The sequence below is a fragment of the Cibotium barometz genome, chromosome 53, assembly GCF_041138505.1.
Source record: "Cibotium barometz isolate CiBa-2024 chromosome 53, ASM4113850v1, whole genome shotgun sequence".
Lineage (NCBI taxonomy): Eukaryota > Viridiplantae > Streptophyta > Polypodiopsida > Cyatheales > Cibotiaceae > Cibotium > Cibotium barometz.
This window is the reverse complement of record NC_141098.1, coordinates 26893927-26912891: the sequence shown is the minus strand read 5'-3', so window position 1 is coordinate 26912891 and position 18965 is coordinate 26893927. Positions and strand designations below refer to the sequence as shown.

General features: G+C 38.7%; 1 protein-coding gene and 1 long non-coding RNA gene across 2 annotated transcripts; both read right to left on the bottom strand.

Moving 5' to 3' along the window:
• Positions 1 to 3686: 3686 nt before the first annotated feature.
• Positions 3687 to 7355, bottom strand: LOC147608468 (uncharacterized). Its single transcript, XR_015264439.1, has 3 exons — positions 6721 to 7355; positions 6536 to 6608; positions 3687 to 5626 (listed from the first exon to the last, which is right to left on the bottom strand). It is a non-coding gene; the product is annotated as an uncharacterized LOC147608468 (long non-coding RNA).
• Positions 7356 to 8462: 1107 nt separating this feature from the next.
• LOC147608467 (uncharacterized) lies at positions 8463 to 9565 on the bottom strand. The gene is made up of 2 exons (XM_086789151.1): positions 9343 to 9565; positions 8463 to 9204 (listed from the first exon to the last, which is right to left on the bottom strand). The coding sequence occupies exons 1-2, from the start codon at positions 9366 to 9368 to the stop codon at positions 8685 to 8687; spliced, it is 546 nt and encodes a 181-aa protein (XP_086645277.1). The 5' UTR covers positions 9369 to 9565; the 3' UTR covers positions 8463 to 8684.
• Between the last annotated feature and the right edge of the window lie 9400 nt (positions 9566 to 18965).

The window sequence follows — 18965 nt, the reverse complement described above, 5'->3', positions numbered from 1 at the left end:
CCCCATCATCCTCTAAATTGAACTCCTCTATTTTTGAATCCTCTGATGTAGAGTTAGTCTCGTCATCTTCTTCTTCCAATGTACGGCTCTCTGGAATCAACTCCTTTCCTTTAGCCATATCATATCTTACTTGTCTTCTCGTAGGCTGGTCCAAACCCAAAATTAGATGTCCTCTCCACTAGTCCTGCCCTTCCCTCATGGCAAGTAGCCATGGCCTTCCAAGAATTGATGGATATGCATCACATGAACATCTTATTATTCTTTTAATCCCAAAACATTTACCTTCATCTCCTTAACAATTCCTAAATATCTGCCTTTAGCACTATTTTCCATTATGACTCTAAATTCTGATGGGGATCCAACCTTTAATCTTCAAGCCTACATCGTCTTGGGTCATTACACAGACTTGTGCACCACCATGAATATATACCTTGGGGACTTTGTGTTTGTTAACACAACCATCCACAACTGGCAAATGTGTCTCCCTTCACATACACTATATTAATCTGACCACCCTTGTTCTCCTTCATGGGGCATCTCATGCTAGCCAATTTGCTCCATGTCCTTCTAAGTTTGGGGCACAACTACAATAGTTGGGGGCCATGTCAGACTAGTACCTTTCTATTGAAGGTCTTTCATCAAATCATATTCTTCCTCATGAACACCCAAAGGAAACTCTTGCATGCCAATGTGTCTTTTGGACCTATTCCTCTTTATACTTTCTTTGGGCTGATCCTCTACTTGCTTCGCTTTCTTCCTCCTAGATGGAACCGGTTCATCCTCCACTTATGCCCCTCTAGTCCTTTTTTGGTTAAAATGTCAACTTGTTCATCCACTCCAATCAAATTGACTTCTCCTTGTCTAAATCCATTTACTCTACTAGTTGAACCTATGACACAGGTTGATTAGGCATCTCCTCTACCCTCTTGACATCCTGCATTTCCTCCCTCCTATGTGGTAGACACATCACCTCCCATTCTTTTAGGATATGGGCACTGAGGAGATATATGTCATCTTTTCATAAAGTTAAATCAATGTTGAATATTCATGTTTCGGCCTCCTCCTACCCTGCCCAACCTCATAACATCTCTATCTCCTTCGCTAGGGAAATATATGCCTCCTTGCAATAGATTCAAATTCAAGTTTTCCATCTGCCAAGTTAGATGATTTATATCCTACTACTACCAGTAAGAAACCATTGGGACACATGAGCTCCTTCTGCTCTTCTTTCCCCAGGCATAGTTGGTGGCCTTTCTTTAGTTTGAACTTCCCTTTTTTAGCACTCCTTCTCTTTGGCTATCCTCAAACCCTCTTCAAAAGTTTTGAGTCTCTTCAACTCCACTTTCTCCTTTAGATTTGCATGAAGGGACTATATAAACATGTCTTTGTTCAAAAGAATAGGAGGATGCTTTGTTCCCAAAGAAGTGTCCCATCTTACCCCCGACAGGTCTTCAAAATGGTCCACATATCTGTCAAACACATCAGATAGGTTATGTTTTAAATTATGAGTTTCCTGACCCACACAGAACATATGGGGATTCCCCCTGCATATAATTCTCCACCAAGGACACTTTGATGTCTTCATATGCCTTACCTTGATTTAAGTGAGCTCTCCATGTCTGCAGCCATCTTTTGGCATCTCCCTTCATCAACATAGACAACAATGTCAGCTTATCCTCATATTTATCCTTCCCAAAGGTTAAAGATATCAATAACATCCCCACCCAATACTCCTCTAGGTCCTCTCTCCAGCATGACCATGGAACACCAAATATGTCATCATGGCTTCCATTTGTTATATTAAGAATTTTCAGACCTAAAAGAAACTAAAAGGGTGCTTCAAAGCCCTCCTTAGTGGGCTCAGCAAAACAATGATGTGTCCGGGAGACCTGCCTCTATGGCCCATTCGAAACACACCACAGTGAGGAGGGAACTACCACCCAGCACCACAACCCAAACTAAACACCAAATGAAGGCACTAGTACACTCAGGTGATGTCCCCTGATTTGTAGAGCTGACACAGGCAAACACTTAAGCAAACTCCAAACTCCTCAAACTATATACCTACCTCTTTCACATGTCCTTCCAAGTTATCTCAGATCTCCAATGGCCCTCATCTTCCCTTATAACCCTTCAACCGACTTCAGCTACCTACCAACTAGCCACAAACACTCTCAGCTGAAACAGACATATCAAATGTTGACTGTATTCCGAGTGAGACACTCGATGATGACCCCAAGAAAAAAATTATCCGCTGCCAACATCAACACACTTTAAGACCTTGCTTTAGATCTCCATAGTGCTTATCAGCACTTCTTTGCTGACTTGAATTCACCTCAGCTAACAAAAAATTACCTCCAAAGTCCTCCTCTTGTTTCTTGTCAGGTAAATGCTCTCTAGGCTTTCTCAAATTTCCTCCTGTATATTAGCTATCCTTAAACTCGCAACCCTAGCAGCTCACTAGACACTTTGCTAACTCTCGACTGAACTTCACCTGACATCCCTCTGACTGATCTTGACTGAAAACTGCCTCAACAGTCCGAAATAGATCCATCTCTCTACAGTCATGAGCTGACATCTTGTTGACAATAATCAAACAAAAGAAAAGCCTTCTCCTTCAATTTTGCTTGATTGCTGCTGACAGTTGACTGTCATACCTACCTAAAACTTTCCTCTTCAACACAAAATGACCAAAACTATTTCTGAACACCCTTTGACTCCTATAGGGCTTTAACTGATCCTAGCTGACTCCCTTCTGACCTGTAATAGTTCTTAGCTACTAACACCTAGACCACTAGCAATGCTGTCAAATCCTATTAGACAGTCCTCTATTGGTTGGTTCTGATTGATAGCCCAGATATCATAAGTGTTAAATAAGACTAGACCAATACTTTAACAACCTCAACTGACCTATCATCCTAACACACGGCTGACCAAGCTGCCTCTACTAGAACTTGTTTAATGAAACACAAGATAACTGACACAAATCTGATTAAACACAATTCATCTCTTCACTCACAATTGTTTCTTTCCAAAAAACTCTATCAAAATAACACAGCTAAAACCAAAGAATAATATTTCATCATTCCAGCACAATCAAACTTCCCTGTGTATATATACAATTGCGCAAATCTCAACACCCTTGAGATTTGAGGATAGAACAGAAAACAGAGAAGCACCACAAAACCAAGGGACTTCCACATAGTTATCCCAACAAAACCCTATGTTCACAACTTCACAAAAAACTAGAAACATCAACCATAGCTGCAGCTATACTTTGCAGACAATGACCAACAAACATTGCAAAGGATTATTGAGCAAGTGTTTGAGCTTGTCCAAGCTCCAACAGAATTGCAGCCTTAGAGGTCTTAGGGAACCCACCTCCTACAAGACCCTCTATTCACTGATGCAACTTCTACTTTGGGAAAACTCAAGTCAACTCCAAAACCCGCATCATCTTCTTCTCAAACAAAACAGTCACAAAAAATAAACTTTGACTGAACTCCTTTACGTAAGCATCTCTCTTGGCTTTTTACGAATCTCTCTCTCTCTCTCTCTCTCGACTCTCCTCTTTCTACAAACTTCTTTTTTCCAAGAATCTCCAATTCCAATGTTCTCTCCACTGCTTCCCGTAACTATTGCCATTCTCTTCACAATCTCCCCTCCTCTAATGCACACAAGTGTTCTTTTCTTCTTTTGGGTGGGGCAACAATGGCTAATTTTCATTTTTGGAAAGTGGCCACGTAGTAGATATCTTTTCCTAAGGTTTCTAACCATACATCAATTATTTATTTCATTTTATCGGGGTGGGGTGAACATATCTATTGGACATTTTCTTTGGGCACAAAAAAACTATCAGTGTCGTGAGAATGCCGCATGCTAAGGAGATGGCACTGTGGATGGGATAGAAGTACACTGAGCACTGGAAGGAGATGAAGGGTGAGGAGGAGGGAAAGTAGAAGTGGGAGGGGTGGGGAAGGTGGTGGGAAGCATAGATGTGGGTGACCATGGGATAGCTGACGTGTTAGTAGGTTGGGAATAAGCCTGAGTGACTCAATTGCTTGGCCCCGTACACCTAGAGTTCAAGCGGTTCCAAGCCACCTATTCCTCTAAAACATGCTGTAAATCTGGGTCATCTATGGGTATGGGTGCAACACTAGGGGATGCCCTTCCATATATCCAATCTTGGTCCATTGGTGATGAATCCCATGATGGAAACTTCTATATATGCATAAAAACATTACATAGATCACATAGAGCATATATTACATAAAAAGCTTAATGCATAGGCTTAAAGCTTAAGAGTATGTATAAAAATAGATCACATAGAGCATACATTACATAAAAAGCTTTATGCATAAAAACATTACATAGCTCACATAGGGCATACATAGCTGCATTAAGCTTATACATAGACTTAATCAATTAATATTACACATAAGATTAATGTATTAATCTTTAAGTATTAAGATTAATGCATTAAGCATCTTAATGCGATAAGAATCATAATGCATAGTCTTAATGCATTAAGCTTTATTAATAATGTATAATGCATAGTCTTAATGCATTAAGCATACTACATAAGCTTAAAGCTTAAAGCCTATGCACTATATTAATGTATTAAACATAATTCATAGTCTTAATGCACAAGGCTTATGTATTAAGACATATGCATAAGGCTTATACATAAGCTTAAATCCCATGCATAGTCTTAATGCTTTAAGCATATTGCATAGTCTTAATGCATAAAGCTTATGCATTAAGACATATGCATAAGCTTAAAGCCTATGCATAGTCCTAATGCATTAACAATAATGCATAAGCTTAAATCTTAAAGCCTATAGCATAGCCTTAATGCATTAAGCATAATGCAATAGTCCTATGCATAAGATTAAAGCTTAAAGCCTAATACATAGTATTAATGCATTAAGAGTATGCATAAGCATAAAGCTTAAATCTTAAAGCCTAATGAATTAAGCATAATGCATAGTCTTAATGCATAAGGCTTATGCATAAGCTTAAGGAATTAAGCATAACACATTTTCTTAATGCATTAAGAATATTGCATAAGCTTAAAGCTTAAAGCATAATGCATAATCTTAATGTATTAAGCATAATGCATTAAGCCTATGCATAAGCTTAAATCTTAAAGCCTAATGCATAGTCTTAATCCATAAGGCTTATGCATTATGCAATATACAAAAGACATTTGCGTTGGTATTCTAACGTCGGTATGTCCTAAACCTCTAGTAGTGAGTCTTAATGCATTAAGCATAATCCATTAAGACTATGCATAAGCTTAAAGCTTAAAAACTATGCATATGCTTAATGCATTGAGCATAATGCACAGTCTTAATGCATAAGCTTATGCATTAACTTAAAGCCTATGCATAAGCTTAAAGGTTAAAGCATTTGCATAAGGTTATGCATAAAGCGTATGTATAAGCCTTTGCTTATGCGTGCATGCTTTATTAAAGCATGCATGCATAAGCTTAAAACAAGAATGTACTAAATAAAAAGAAAGCCTCTACACACTCAGAGGTGCTATATGAAAACATGAATGAAATAAGTGTGCTTACCTGTAATGCTTGCACAAGAAGGCACCGTTGCTTGAGAGATCTTCAAGCTGTCAAAGAGTGAATTCTCTTAACTTAGCCACAAGAGAAGAGACTAGTAAACCAAGTATTTATTATGTTAGGTGAACATTAAGCATGTGTATTAAGTTTATGCATTAATAAAGCTTACGCATTAAGCTTATACAAGCCTATGCATAGGCTTAATGCATAAAGGTATTAATCTCAAAGCATTAAGCTTATGTATAAGCTTAATTGCTTTAAGCTTTTGTATTAATCTTAAAGCAATAAGCTTAATTCTTTAGGCTTATACATAAGCCTAATGCATAAGGCTTGTGCATTAAGCTTATACATAGGCTTAATGCATTAATAAGTCTTACGCATGAGCTTAATGCATTAATAAAGCTTAGGCATTAAGCAAATGTATAATCTTAATGCATATGTATTAAGCTTAAACCATTAAGATGAATGCATTAAGCTTATAAATAAGCTTAGTGGATTAATCCTTTGTATAAGCTTAATTTATTAATCTTTAAGAATTAAGATTAATGCATTAAGCTTATACATGAGCTTATGTATTAAGGTTAAAGATACGCTTGATGCATTAAGCCTATACATAAGCTTAATGCATAAATCTTAAAGCATTAAGATTAATGCATAGGCTTAAAGCATAAAGCCTATGCATAAGCTTAATGCATTAAGTCTATCGACCATAAGCTTAAAGCATTAAGCGTAATGCATAGGTTTTTAGGCTTTATGCATAAAGCCTTCGCAGAATCTGAGGTATATAGCTTAATAATAAAGCTTTATGCATAATCACATGCATAAAGCTTATAAAGGCTTATACATAAAGCTTATGTATAAGCCTTTTCTTATGCAAGCATGCATGCATAAGCTTCAAAAAGAAAGCCTCAATGCACTAGGAGGTGCTATGAAAACATGAATGAAAGAAAGGCGCTCACCTCGAATACTTGCAACAAGAAGGCATCGTTTCTTGAGAGGGCTTCAAGTGACCAAAGAATTAATTCTCTTAACCTAGCCACCACAAGAGAAGAGATTAGTAAGAATTAGGTGATTTATTTTGTTATGCATGCATTCAATCCAATAGATTTTAAAAAAACATGCATAGAGTAATGGAAAACCTTACCTTGCTTAGAAGGAGAGGCTTCTTGTGAGGCTTATGGCGATGAGAGGCCTTTTCCTTGTGATGAGGAGAGGAGAGTCTTAGTGAGTAGGGTTTTTGGCTTGGAAGGAGGACTAGAGGGTTTATGCTTGTGAAAAGAGGAAAAGAAGAAGAAGAGAGCTTGTGGGAAGGTCAAGGGGAAGGGCATCATAACAAGGACAACGGAAAGGGCAACGGCATCATAGCAAGGAGAAGGGAGTCATAGTAGCAAGGGGAAAGAGAGTAGGGTACCATGGCTAGGGTTTGAAGTAGCGGCAAGAATCGAGCTGCAATCTTCTTGGAAGGAGAAGAGATATGTGATGGCATAATGCACAGGATTTGGAGTCCTAAAATTACAGTGCGTGGCTATGATTGCATGACCATATGTGGCTGTCGTGTACCATGCGCATGCCCTCTCTCACTACCTACTGCCACGCAGCTACCTTGTGTAGCTATGCTCTCTCCCTATTATAGTACCTTGTAGTTATAAAAATAAAAAATAAAAATGAAGACCTATGTTTGCTTCATTATTACTAAAGCTAGATCTTGAGCTTTTCTTTTTGATATTTTTAGTTCTTCTATCTTCTCAACTTTTTTTCTACCATGGCTGCTATTGCGGTTGTCCCTAACCTTGCCCAAAAAAAAGAAGAAGAAGGCCCATGCCCAAGGTAGCAACGCTTGCCTCAAAGAAGACCAAAGTGGAGTCCCTTCATCCTCCTTACCTTCAGATGAGTTCAAAAACCATGCATCCACTGAAAGAGAGATTTGGGTCTAGTCTGTATGCCATTGGTAAGTATATTGACTCCAAGTGTAAAGATGTATTATCGCCCAACTTCAAGAAGCTCTTATCTTTGCAGTTTAAGAATATGGTGCTAAAAGAAAGTGGCTCCTAAAAAAGCAATGTTGAAGGCCAAAGATGCCACTGCCCCCCCCCCCCCCCAAAAGCCCCCACGTCACCCAAAAAAACTCCGAAACCAAAGGCCCCAAGAACCCCAAGAACCCCAAGAAGCCAAAATCACTCAAGAAGGCCAAACTTGCCAACAAAGCGGTGTATAGAAACATATTTCAAACATTATCATGTTGCACACCTTGGAAACTATCTTTGTGTGCATGGTTAGTTTAAAGATTATATGTGGCTGAGTGACTTACGCCACAATAAAGGCAAGATACTACTGGTGATTGATAAGAACCACCATAACCTTTAAAATTTTTGAGGCTAAATATATATGGAAACAAGACAATATCTACCATTGGTAGAATTCTTCTAACCAAGGAATTAGAAAATAGAATAAAAGGAAAAGCTCCACAAGTGTCACAAACATGTTAGTTTCACTCTATCTAATTTTATTTGTGGGTGCATATTTCAACTCGTTTTAGAATGATTAGATATAATAATCTAGTTCTTATCCTCTCTATATTCTTTTGTGTTTGTGGAGGTGAGCATAACCTGATTGCAAGCTAAGCATGTTGAAATAGAGCATCAACAAGTCTTGAATGAGGTAAATCACACATTCCTCTCTTAATTAATATAATGGTATCAACACAAGGTAAAGAATTATGATAGCTTCGTGCATCTCATTTTTTAGTGTTCAATAAGTGTCGCTCCTCCTCTCTTATCTATCCCTTTTTTGCGAGATTAGAATTGTATCAAATGAGGTAAAGGAAGGTAACTTCATATATACAGATCAAAATCCTATGAAGTAGGCTCAACCACAAGATTTGCTGGCGTTTTTTTGTCTTCTTCTCATTTAATTGTCTCCCAACGTAGAATTAGTGGGAATACCATGGAATCAGACCGTACGTATATACGCTCAAAGAGTCTCAATGCGAGATTTCCATTACAAGAATACATATATTAGCCAAGACAATGGGAAATTCTTTGTAAATAAATTTGTAGAGTAGTATTGTGTGGATCAACATACACAAGAACTCTTTGATGGGCTCATTGATTATGTGAGAAAGGTGTAAATGACGGTGGCGACGAAGGTGAAGACACCAGCGAAGACAGAGATGAGAAGGGGAATTATGGCCGCTTGGGACCAGTGGCTAGTTGTGCAGGTGAGCAAACCAAGCCTTATTTCAATGACCCCCACGATAGAGAGAGTGAGGAAGACGGTGGCCACGACGGTGCTCACGGCGGTGGCCAGCATCGCAAAGCGCATGGTGTTCTCATTGATCGGCACAAGCGCGTCCGGGACTGTCTTTTTGGCGCCTACGAGGTTGAGCTGCAGCTTGAGCCCTTGCGCGATGAGGCTAGACAGCAAGTAGAATGCAAAGGAGAGCACCTCGAAAAGTACAAGGCTTCTGGCCAGACTAGCCGGCGCAGCGCAACGGTCGCCTGTACCAACTAGGGTTGCCCCACTGTCGAGATTCAGCCCCAGGAACACCACTCCTGAGAAGACCGAGTTAACGTTCGCTAATGCATCTAATGCGTTCAGGTGGAGAGTGCTGTTCGCAGTAGTCTCACGCCTGCATCATTAAGAACAATGCACAACGTTCAAAATCTGAGAAATTAAATGCAAAACGTACGTAACCTAATTACTGAGTGAAGGAAATTTTGCAAGGAAAGCGGCCAAAGATTATGATGTGTGCATAGCAATAGCATACCTGACTAATGGTTGTGTCAAAGACATAATTAAATAGCTAAGGGAAGGAGACTGTATGAAATATTGTAATGTATTGCTAGGGTTAGGAGACTGTATGAAGTACTGTAATGTATTGCTTTCCTCACGAGCCACGACTGTGTAAATAGCTAGGTTAAACAGCTACTTATTCACTCTTCTATAATTAATTGGCAAGCGACTCGCGGCCTAGCACTATCTAGCCCTAATTCAGTTTGTCGAGCCGCTCTAAGTAATCAACAGTCCTACTAGTACGTCTATAGAGCTTTAAAGTTGCAAACCCACATGGAACTTGCTCACCTCTGAAATTTTCTATAACAAACATCAAGAAACCACGACAAACGCACCATTTCATTTCATAAATGCGGGAAGACGGTGCCCTACATGATATATGGACATTACATTTCCAGTACATAATACAAACCTTTTCAGACTCTAAAAAAGATAGCAATTGCCCAATGCCCAATAACCCCTAGCCATCCTTTAGTTGTTAAACCTTCTACGACTATCCATGTAGGACCATGTAGTCTTTTTCCTCGTGTCACATTTCTTAGTTCAATTAAGGTTCCCGCACATATGAGTGGTTGATATTAATAAAAGCATAACAAAACGGGATTGCACAAACTTTAGTCAAAAACTTAAAACTAGAGGAGAGAGAGAGAGAGAGAGAGAGAGAGAGAGAGAGAGAGAGAACCAAGTTGTTTAATTGTAGGCATCTTGCTTGAGGCTATATCTACTTTGCCCTTGCAGGCTTTCCATGGCTTCTGTATTGTAAAAGTAGTCCCCTTCGTTAGATGCTACTAAGAGAAAAAGAAAAATCGAATGAATATGTAGTCGAGATGATGCACTTTTGTCTCTTGATTTTGGCACATGATAGTGGAAGATGATAGCAATTAAGAATACAATGATTGTCAAGCTACAATTGCTTGATACATAGTTTGAGATACTATGATGGTGTGGACACATTTCTACAATGTAACATAAAATAGGGCTACATTGATAAAGAGCATTGCTTCAGTTCATCCACATATGGCCAAGAAGCAATATAGGGTTGCAATGATTTCTCTACAATGGACACATTTCTACAATGTAACATAAAATAGGGCTACATTGATAAGAGCATTGCTTCAGTTCATCCACATATGGCCAAGAAGTAATATAGGGTTGCAATGAACTCTTCCTAATTGTGAGGCCTCTTTGTATGGCTCTTTCTCTTTTCATAGCTAGACGATTCGTAGAGGATTTATTGTTCCCAACATTTGAATTCACATCAATACATAAGCTTATGTGACATTTCATGATACAAGAATATGTGATGTAGAGAATATAAAACTATTATGTAGTAGAGTATGGATTCCATAAGCACACATTGTTTCAACGATGTACCTTACAAAGAAAACATTTCGTTGTTACAAATCTTTATTTTCATGGAGGAAACAATCATTAGGCGTAATTGTTCATACAATTATAAACATTACTATCAAAAAATGCTCACATAAAAAAAAGAAGATGTGTATTAAGAAAATTGTCAACTCATATCAACTATTATCAACATGGAAAAAGTTGTGTATTCTTTGTATTATGTGTGAGAAGAAAAAAGATAAAAACACGAAAATATCATACTATGTGTATGTCACCCAGAGAGGTGGTATAATTCTCTCCTTAAATTTATACACATAACAAAATGTGTGCCTCCCCCATTTAGAAAAACACTTTTTGTGTTAAAAGTGTAGAGATTGGATTCTTTTATAGTGCTGCATAACTACTTACATTCTTTGGGACTTTAACTTTTTTTTTAAAATGTCTTTTAGCCGCCATATAGTTCCTTTTTACTATCCTAAATACCTAAAACTATATAAAACTAGAAAAATGCACATAATTTTTTTTAAACAATTAAAAAAATAAACACTTATTCGAAAACTTAAAGCAATTATAAAAGCAAGAGAGAGAGAGAGAGAGAGTAAAATAATATATATTTTTAAAATATAGAGTAATCAGATAAATAATAATAAAAAAGAGAGTTGAGAATTAATGATGAGAGAGAGAGGAAGAAACAAGGAGTGAAAGATGAATCATTCAACAAAAAAAAGTTTTAGAGAGAGAGAGAGAGAGAGAGAGAGAGAGAAGACCCTTGAAGGGTTGAAAGAGAGAGTTGAAAAAAAACTGGGTAGAAATGGCATTCGAAAATAAGAAGAACAAGAAGAAGAAGAAGAAGAGGAAGAAGATCCTTGAAGGGTTGATTGAAGGGTTAAAAGAGAGAGTATAAAACATGGTAGAATTGGTAGCCAAAAAGTGTCATTTTCTTACGTCTTAAAGGGAACTTTTGATTTATCATTTCTACACTCCCCATTTTGTCAAGTTGTGATTTTTTATGAAATAAAATTTACCATTTATCATGACATTTTTTTTCCCATTTTTATTGAGTTACCATTTTTTTCCATTGTCTTGACATTTCTTTCTTGTACTAGTCTGTCCTTTCTTGCCATTTCTATATAGTTCGTCCTTGTTGTTTGACCAAATATTCTACTAATGTACGACTGGCGAAGAACTCTTTCTCTTATACCAAAAAATTATTTTGGAACATACTCAATTATGCCCTCCTCATTCACTAGAGGAAGCTCTTCTTGCACAAATACCTTCGGCCCAAGGTAAGCTTTGAGATGTGACACATGGAACACATCATGAATCGTTGAGGTTGATGGAAGGGCCAATTGATAAGCAACTTCACTAGCACGCCTCAGCACCTTGTATGGCCCATAGTAGCGATCACCTAACTTGGTATTTATGTTGCCCTTGAGGGTACCATAACTTATCTTGGGAATTCTCAAGAATACCCAATCACCTTCCATGAACTCCAATGGTCACCTATGAGCATTAGCATAGTGTCTCATCCTTTCTTAATCTTGCTTTATATTAGCTTTGCATTGTTGCAAGAGTGCATCCAACCTCTTTTACATTAGGATTCATCCCCTCTTGCTTTTGGACCATCATTGGCATATTCACTTTGTACCCATAGATACCCATAGAGTGCCTTAAAAGGTAACATGTCAATGCTCTCATGATGCATACTATTATGAGCAAACTGAGCAAGAAACAACCATTCCAATGTGCAATCCATCTTTACCCCATTAGACACTTGAACATCATGCCACAAAGGTGAAGATATGGGCTATGATTTGAGACTACACATGGATTTGTGTTGATAAAGCTATGTGTGCTCCCACTATCAACCAAAACAAGTGCCATCCTTCCATTTTTGCATGCCTTCAACCATAATATACTTGTACCTTTGCAACTAGCATAGGTGCTGCTTGAGATATTGCATAAGTTAGCGAAATTATCCTTGTCATGAGGATGACCACACATAGGAAACATTCGTCGACACTCTTCTCTGATTCACCTGGATCAAAAGGAAATTTTACCAGTATTCGTTACATATTCAACTTCATTGTTGGCATCTTTAAAGTAATCCTCATAATCATCCTCTTTTATGTAGTCCTAGTAAATTCCATGGTTCAATCGTGCTTAGGGTAATCTTCTTAGCTTTGCAAACCTTCCAAGATCCTTGTTCCATTTAATCACCACACTTGAAGAACAAGCCCTTGTGCTTCAATTCATTAATGCGGTCTTCACCAATAACCTTGTTCTTGTTAGATGCTTTCACATCAACTTGCTTTAGATCAATATTTGAAGATCTAGGAGAAGAGTTGCCAAATCTAAAATTTTATCTCCCACCTCTTGGGAATCTACAACAACCTGTGTGAGATGCAACATCACTTGAAGTCTTACCCATAGTTGAATTGCCAAAATCATTCCTAAACACATGCCTTGCTCTGCTTTCATGTCTACACTTGATCTACGTCGCAGAAGCATGGCCTCCTTGATGGTTTTGGGTTTTACAGCATCCACATAAACCTTAATGTTGTTTTACAAACCTTTAATGAATTTCCTGAGTTTGTACTTCTTACTCAAGCCTTCCACATGAAGTGAGAACTTTATAAACTTGTGTCCTTGGCATTTCCTGTTTCGATGAGATCATCCCATTTCTCCACCATCCTTGATCCATTAAGGGCTAAATCAAAAGTCCTCTTTATCTCATTCTTGAACTCCACCTAAGTGGTGATCAAATATCCATGAGCACTTAGGTGCTACAACCAAGCATGGGCATAGAATTCTATATGCAAAGTAGCAAATAACACTTTAGCCCTATCACAAAACGAGGGCTAAGCTCAAAGTAAAGCTCCATTTTATTAACCCATTCTTTAAAATCCTCATTGGTTGAGCCTTCACCTTTGAACTTAGTGAATGTTATCTTGTCCTTGATTCCATTAAATTCATCTTCATCACCAGCACGATGAAGATCATGTGGTCTATGCTCAAATGGTCTAACATGGTTGCCCCCAAAGTCATTGAAATGATGTGGCCTACCATGACTAGATTCCATTCGATTGGGATGATGATCCATCTCATTGCAGTGATGGCCTTTTGTCCCATTCAAGTGAGGACCTCTGATCTCATTGAAATGAGAACCAGTCATGTGTGAAGGATGCCAATTTCCATTCGTCGCCACCCTTGGTTCTTCCAAAACTATGCCTTTGCCTTTGTCCAAACTTTTCCCTTGCATTGAAGAGACACCATGTATAGGCAATCTAACATACCTTGATGCATCAATGATGGAGGCATGTTCTCCTTTCCAAGAATAGATCCATGATTTCTATCACCATGGTGTATATTAGCTTTAGGAGTACGCGATGCATTTGCATGTAAAACTCCTACAAAAGGTCCATACGCTTGTGGCCCCATTGGTTGAAAGGTGTTTGGTGCATATGGATGTAACATAGGTCCACCATAAGCTTCTTTTCCCTTGCGCACATCTTGCCTCAAACTAGTGAGTCCATTATGCAACTCCTTACTCATAGAATCAAACTTGTCCACCATGAATTGAAATCTTTGGTCCATTCTATCAAGCATGCTTTGCATGAATTACATCATGGTGTTGATATCCTTGCCTCCATCCTCCTTAGGAATTTGGGAAAAATTAGGCATATGTTAAACATTAGCCTCTTCAACCATCCTTTCATTGACATTACCACCATTAATCTCGTCTTACATAGCTCGTTGGGAATCTTATGTCTTTCCTTGTTGCATCTAATGTTCCCAGTTCATGCTCAAGGGCTTTCTTGTAGTTTCCTTTGGGTTTGACCTTTGGCATCATCTTAAAATGTCAAATTGATCTTTCAACAAGCTCTTAAAATCTGATTCAAGGATCTTTAGCTCTTTGGAGAGGCAATCGAGTCTACAATCCACGTACATGATCACCTTTGACTTGGTCAAGCTATACTACTTTATATTTTGACTGTTTTCTCAGAAAGTCAATCGGTAGTAGATTGGCCTTTTTTGACCCCCAAAATGATGTCAAATTTGGGAGTTCTACGGCTCTATAGTATGGTCTAAGAGTATACTATCCAACTGTGAAGTCAATTTTGGTTCCTTCTAAGTGGATCAAAACTATTAAAATAGGGGAGCCGTACAAAATGTTACCTAGCTACTTACTCGGGTGCTCGAATGGAGAGGCTAATGGCTAGAGTGAGAGTTTAAGGGATGAGGAATACAACCTTATATCCACTTTTACTTCATTCCAAAACCTCTTCTTATGAATTAGGGTTTGCTTCTCTCTGTAGAAAAACTATCAAGAATGATAAAAACCCTAAATCACGCATCTAAAGCATCCCCATGTTAGCCAATAAGAGAATGAGAATGCAAAGGTCAGAATCCATGGATGCAAGCAAGGAAACAAGAGCTAGGAAGAAGTAAGAAAAGGGGAAGGAAACCATGGAACAAGAAGAGTCTAGCAAGCAAGGAGAAGCTAGGGCTAGAAGAAGATAGATTGACATGGATGACTTCTAGTTGGGAGAGGGATAGTCTCCTTATCATTAGGAATTTTAAGGCCTTGTAAGGAAGTTTGACCGGAATATTCCCTCCAAAAGGGGCACCAAGTAAAATTTTTGTAAACGAACTCCAAATTTGTCGGACCTCACATATTTAGATTCTACTCTTCAAAAGCTATCCATTGATATATAACACGATAGGGTTCGGAGAAGGGATAAGATAGATACCTAGAAGATTCCTTTTTGCCTGGGAAAGATTCACGTATATAACATGATAGGGTTTGGAGAAGGGACAAGATAGATACCTAGAAGATTCCTTTTTGCCTGGGGGGTAACATGAATCTCCCCCATGCAAAAAGGAATCTTCTAGGTATCTATCTTGTCCCTTCTTCGAACCCTATCGTGTTATATATCAATGGATAGCTTTTGAAGAGTAGAATCTAAATATGTGAGGTCCGACAAATTTGGAGTTCATTTGCAAAAAAATTATCCGGTGCCCCTTTTTGGAGGGAATATTCCGGTCAAACTTCCTCCAAAAATGACCTCAAAAAATTCCTAATGAGTGTCTTGGCTAATGTTAAACAAAGGAAGGCTGATATCACTTATGGAACTTTTGATAGCTAAAGTCTAGCATAAGGAGACACTGGCCCAATGTTGCAAGTGTTAGGAGAGTTAGATTTAAAACACCTGAGGCTAATGGGGTTCAGTTAAGAAAGGTTTCTAATACATTGCCTATTATGGATGTTTAGGATCATTGTAGGAAAGTCAGCAAGGTTTATATTGATGGGGCCCAGGTGTGTGTCGTTAATGAAGAGGCTATGTATAATCTTAGATTGGAAGTGACAGGGAAGCCTTTTTTTAGTGTGAAGATTGCTAATAGTTTAAAGAGGTGAAGAGTCTTGGTGTGGTCAAAGATTTGGAGTTTATTGTTCTTGGGAAAAAAGTAGTGTGATTGATATGCATATGATGCCAGCAGGGGTTGGGGTCCAAGTGGATGTTGGGTTGTATCTCAACTACTAAGGAGATGACTACATAAACCCTCTGATCTATGGAAAGAGAAGAAAAAAAAGAGAAGGAGCAAAGAAGACAGAATGAATTTCAAGTGTTTCACAATGGGGTTGGGGCAAATATGTGATAGTCTTTTTGAGCCCAATGAAATCATGACGTAAACAAGCTTAGAGGAGGAAAAGGCAGGTTGTAGAAAGATATGATGTACATATGCTAGTCTAGAATGTAGGGTGTACAAAAAGTGTTGACCGAGGTTGTATGAAAACAATGTGATCAATAAATAAAAAGGCCATGTAACAGCTAGAAAGGGAAACTTTGCATGAAGGTACATGGGGAGAGGTCTAGATGATGAAAAAGGAAGTCATGTGATGGGTAGCAGTTTTGTTTTAGAAATGAAGAAGTGTCTTTTTGGTTTGGGATAAAAGGGGATGTTGGTTGAACGTTGTGGAGGGGTTTTCTTGGAAGCTTTGGGAGAGTTCATTGGAGAGGATGGAAAGGAGAGAATGTAAGATTTATACTAAGAGTGATAGAAAATAAGGGCAACCCATTAGAGTGTTTTGAAGTCATGTGAGCATGTTGGGGCTGAACTAGAGTAGGGAGAGTTGGTGAGAGTCAGAGCATTAGTTGAGGGTGGCAGAGGCAAGTCTAGGATCTTTGACTAGACCTCTGTTGGAACTGTAACCAAGACATTACTGAACTATTGATTTGTGTTAGAAGAAGAAGATCTATAGAGGTGGCTGCAAAATCCATCAAAGAGGTTTGAAGCTATGAAGGTTCTCTCAGTTTTATGTTTTTTCTCTAGTTTGAGCCCAGGGTCTCAGGGTTTTTGAGACTGGTTTGTTTTTGCAAGTTTGAAGGAGAGAGAGTGTGGGTCTAAGCATATTTTGAGTGGATGAATGAGTTTTGAGCTATGGTTGTGATGATTGTGTTGTTTTCACTAAGATTGTTGAGAAAACATCAATTGTAAGATCAGTAGTCTCCTAAGTTAGGGCTAAACTAGATTGGGTTAGTTCATAGTCAACAATGGCTAGATGGTTTCAATTGAGTGTCACGATTAAACATTTGAGGGTGTAGAAGGGTAAAATTAGTCTTTTTGAGTTGATAGGAAGTCAATTAGGGTCAAGTTTGACAGTCAAATGTCTCTCAAACTTAGAGAGTTTTGTGGGCTAAAGGATATCTAACGAAGGTAGTTGGGGCATCGACTACTGTCATATTAGGGGTTGTAAGACTGGATCGTTGAGGAGTCTAGGGTGTTTGGGGGTTTGTAAGTGCTAGAGGACACAGGAGTGGAAAGTCTTGAGTCAACTGAGTCAGTTCAGTTAGAAATTGATCAGACAAGACTTAGCTGGGAGTTAGAACAAAGGTATTCACATGTTCAGTAGGGCTTTGGAGCAAGAGATTTAAGGATTACTAGATCTTGAGGAGAATCTAGAAGTCTAAAGGACAAGAAGCTACCTAAAAGTCTAATAAGTCACCTGGAGTCAGACAACAGTCAGCAAGCAATTCAGAAATAAGATTAGGTCAACAAATCATCAGAGGAGGTCAGTTGAGGTGTTAGGATTGAAGATTAGGGTTGCTAAGAGTCAGATATGAACTAGGAGGCCATTTTGGGGGTCAGCTCATTTAGACTAAGAGGGTTCAGGTGTCCAATTGAATCAACAGAGAGTCAGAGGATAGCTGCAGGGATGCTAGGTGCCTTGGGTTGGGTGTTTTAAATTATTTAGATGTTGTAGAGGTAGATTTTGTTTGCTCTTCCCAACATGTGCACATCTATGTACATTCACGTACATGTACATGTACACATGTGAATGTACATGTATGTGTATATTGATACACATGCACATGCACACATATATTCACACTTATGCACCATTTGTATCACATGTGCACACACACATCTTGCATTCATGCATGTTCCCACACCCCTTTAAGGGTGGTTGCAAGATGAGGGTACTCACTTTCGTTCACTCTCTCTAAAATTGGGACATCGATGCAACTTGGGCAGAGGACCTCAATCATGATATCGCCATAAATTAGAACACGACACGTGCCTCTCGAGCCTAAAGGGACATATCTAAAATGAGATACCAATTAACGCCATGCCAGCAGGTCTGGGTTTCAAGTCACCATATCCATGTCACAAGTACAGGTCACCCCGCCACCACACTATCTCGATCGAGATATGCATGCTACTCGGATCCACGTCAATGCCACGGTGGATCACCCTGGACATCCCGCTCAGATGTACATTTAGCATATTCAATGAGGCCATCTCCACCGTCCACATATCTCAAACAAGATATTGAAATATCATCTCGACGACCACTAAAATATCTCGTTCGAGAGGTGTAGAGATGTAATCTCATCCGTTCACGTATCTCGTTTGAGATAACAAGATGAAATCTAAGCCGTTCAAAAACCTCGAGAACGAGATACATCTACACAATCTGACCCATCCATTTGTGCACATTTGAAGATGCAATCCCAGCCGTTTAAATATCTCGATCGAGGTATGAAGTGAATATCAATCGTCACAAACATACCTCGATCGTGATAAATGACCCAAAATCTAAGCCTTCCATGTACCTCAAACGAGATACTTAGTTCAAATCGCAGTTGTCCATCCTTCACCAACCCTAAAACAGCCACACTCTAGTACGTGATCACACCCTCTAGCAGTGATGCTGTCCCGAATAAACAACCATGAAAACCT

Bases quoted from the DNA above. Each gene is read 5' to 3' on its own strand.
- LOC147608467 (XM_086789151.1), bottom strand. From the start codon at position 9,368: ATGTCTTTGACACAACCATTAGTCAG. The intron at 9,205-9,342 runs GTATGCTATTGC...TTAATGATGCAG, and splicing joins TTGACACAACCATTAGTCAG to GCGTGAGACTACTGCGAACA.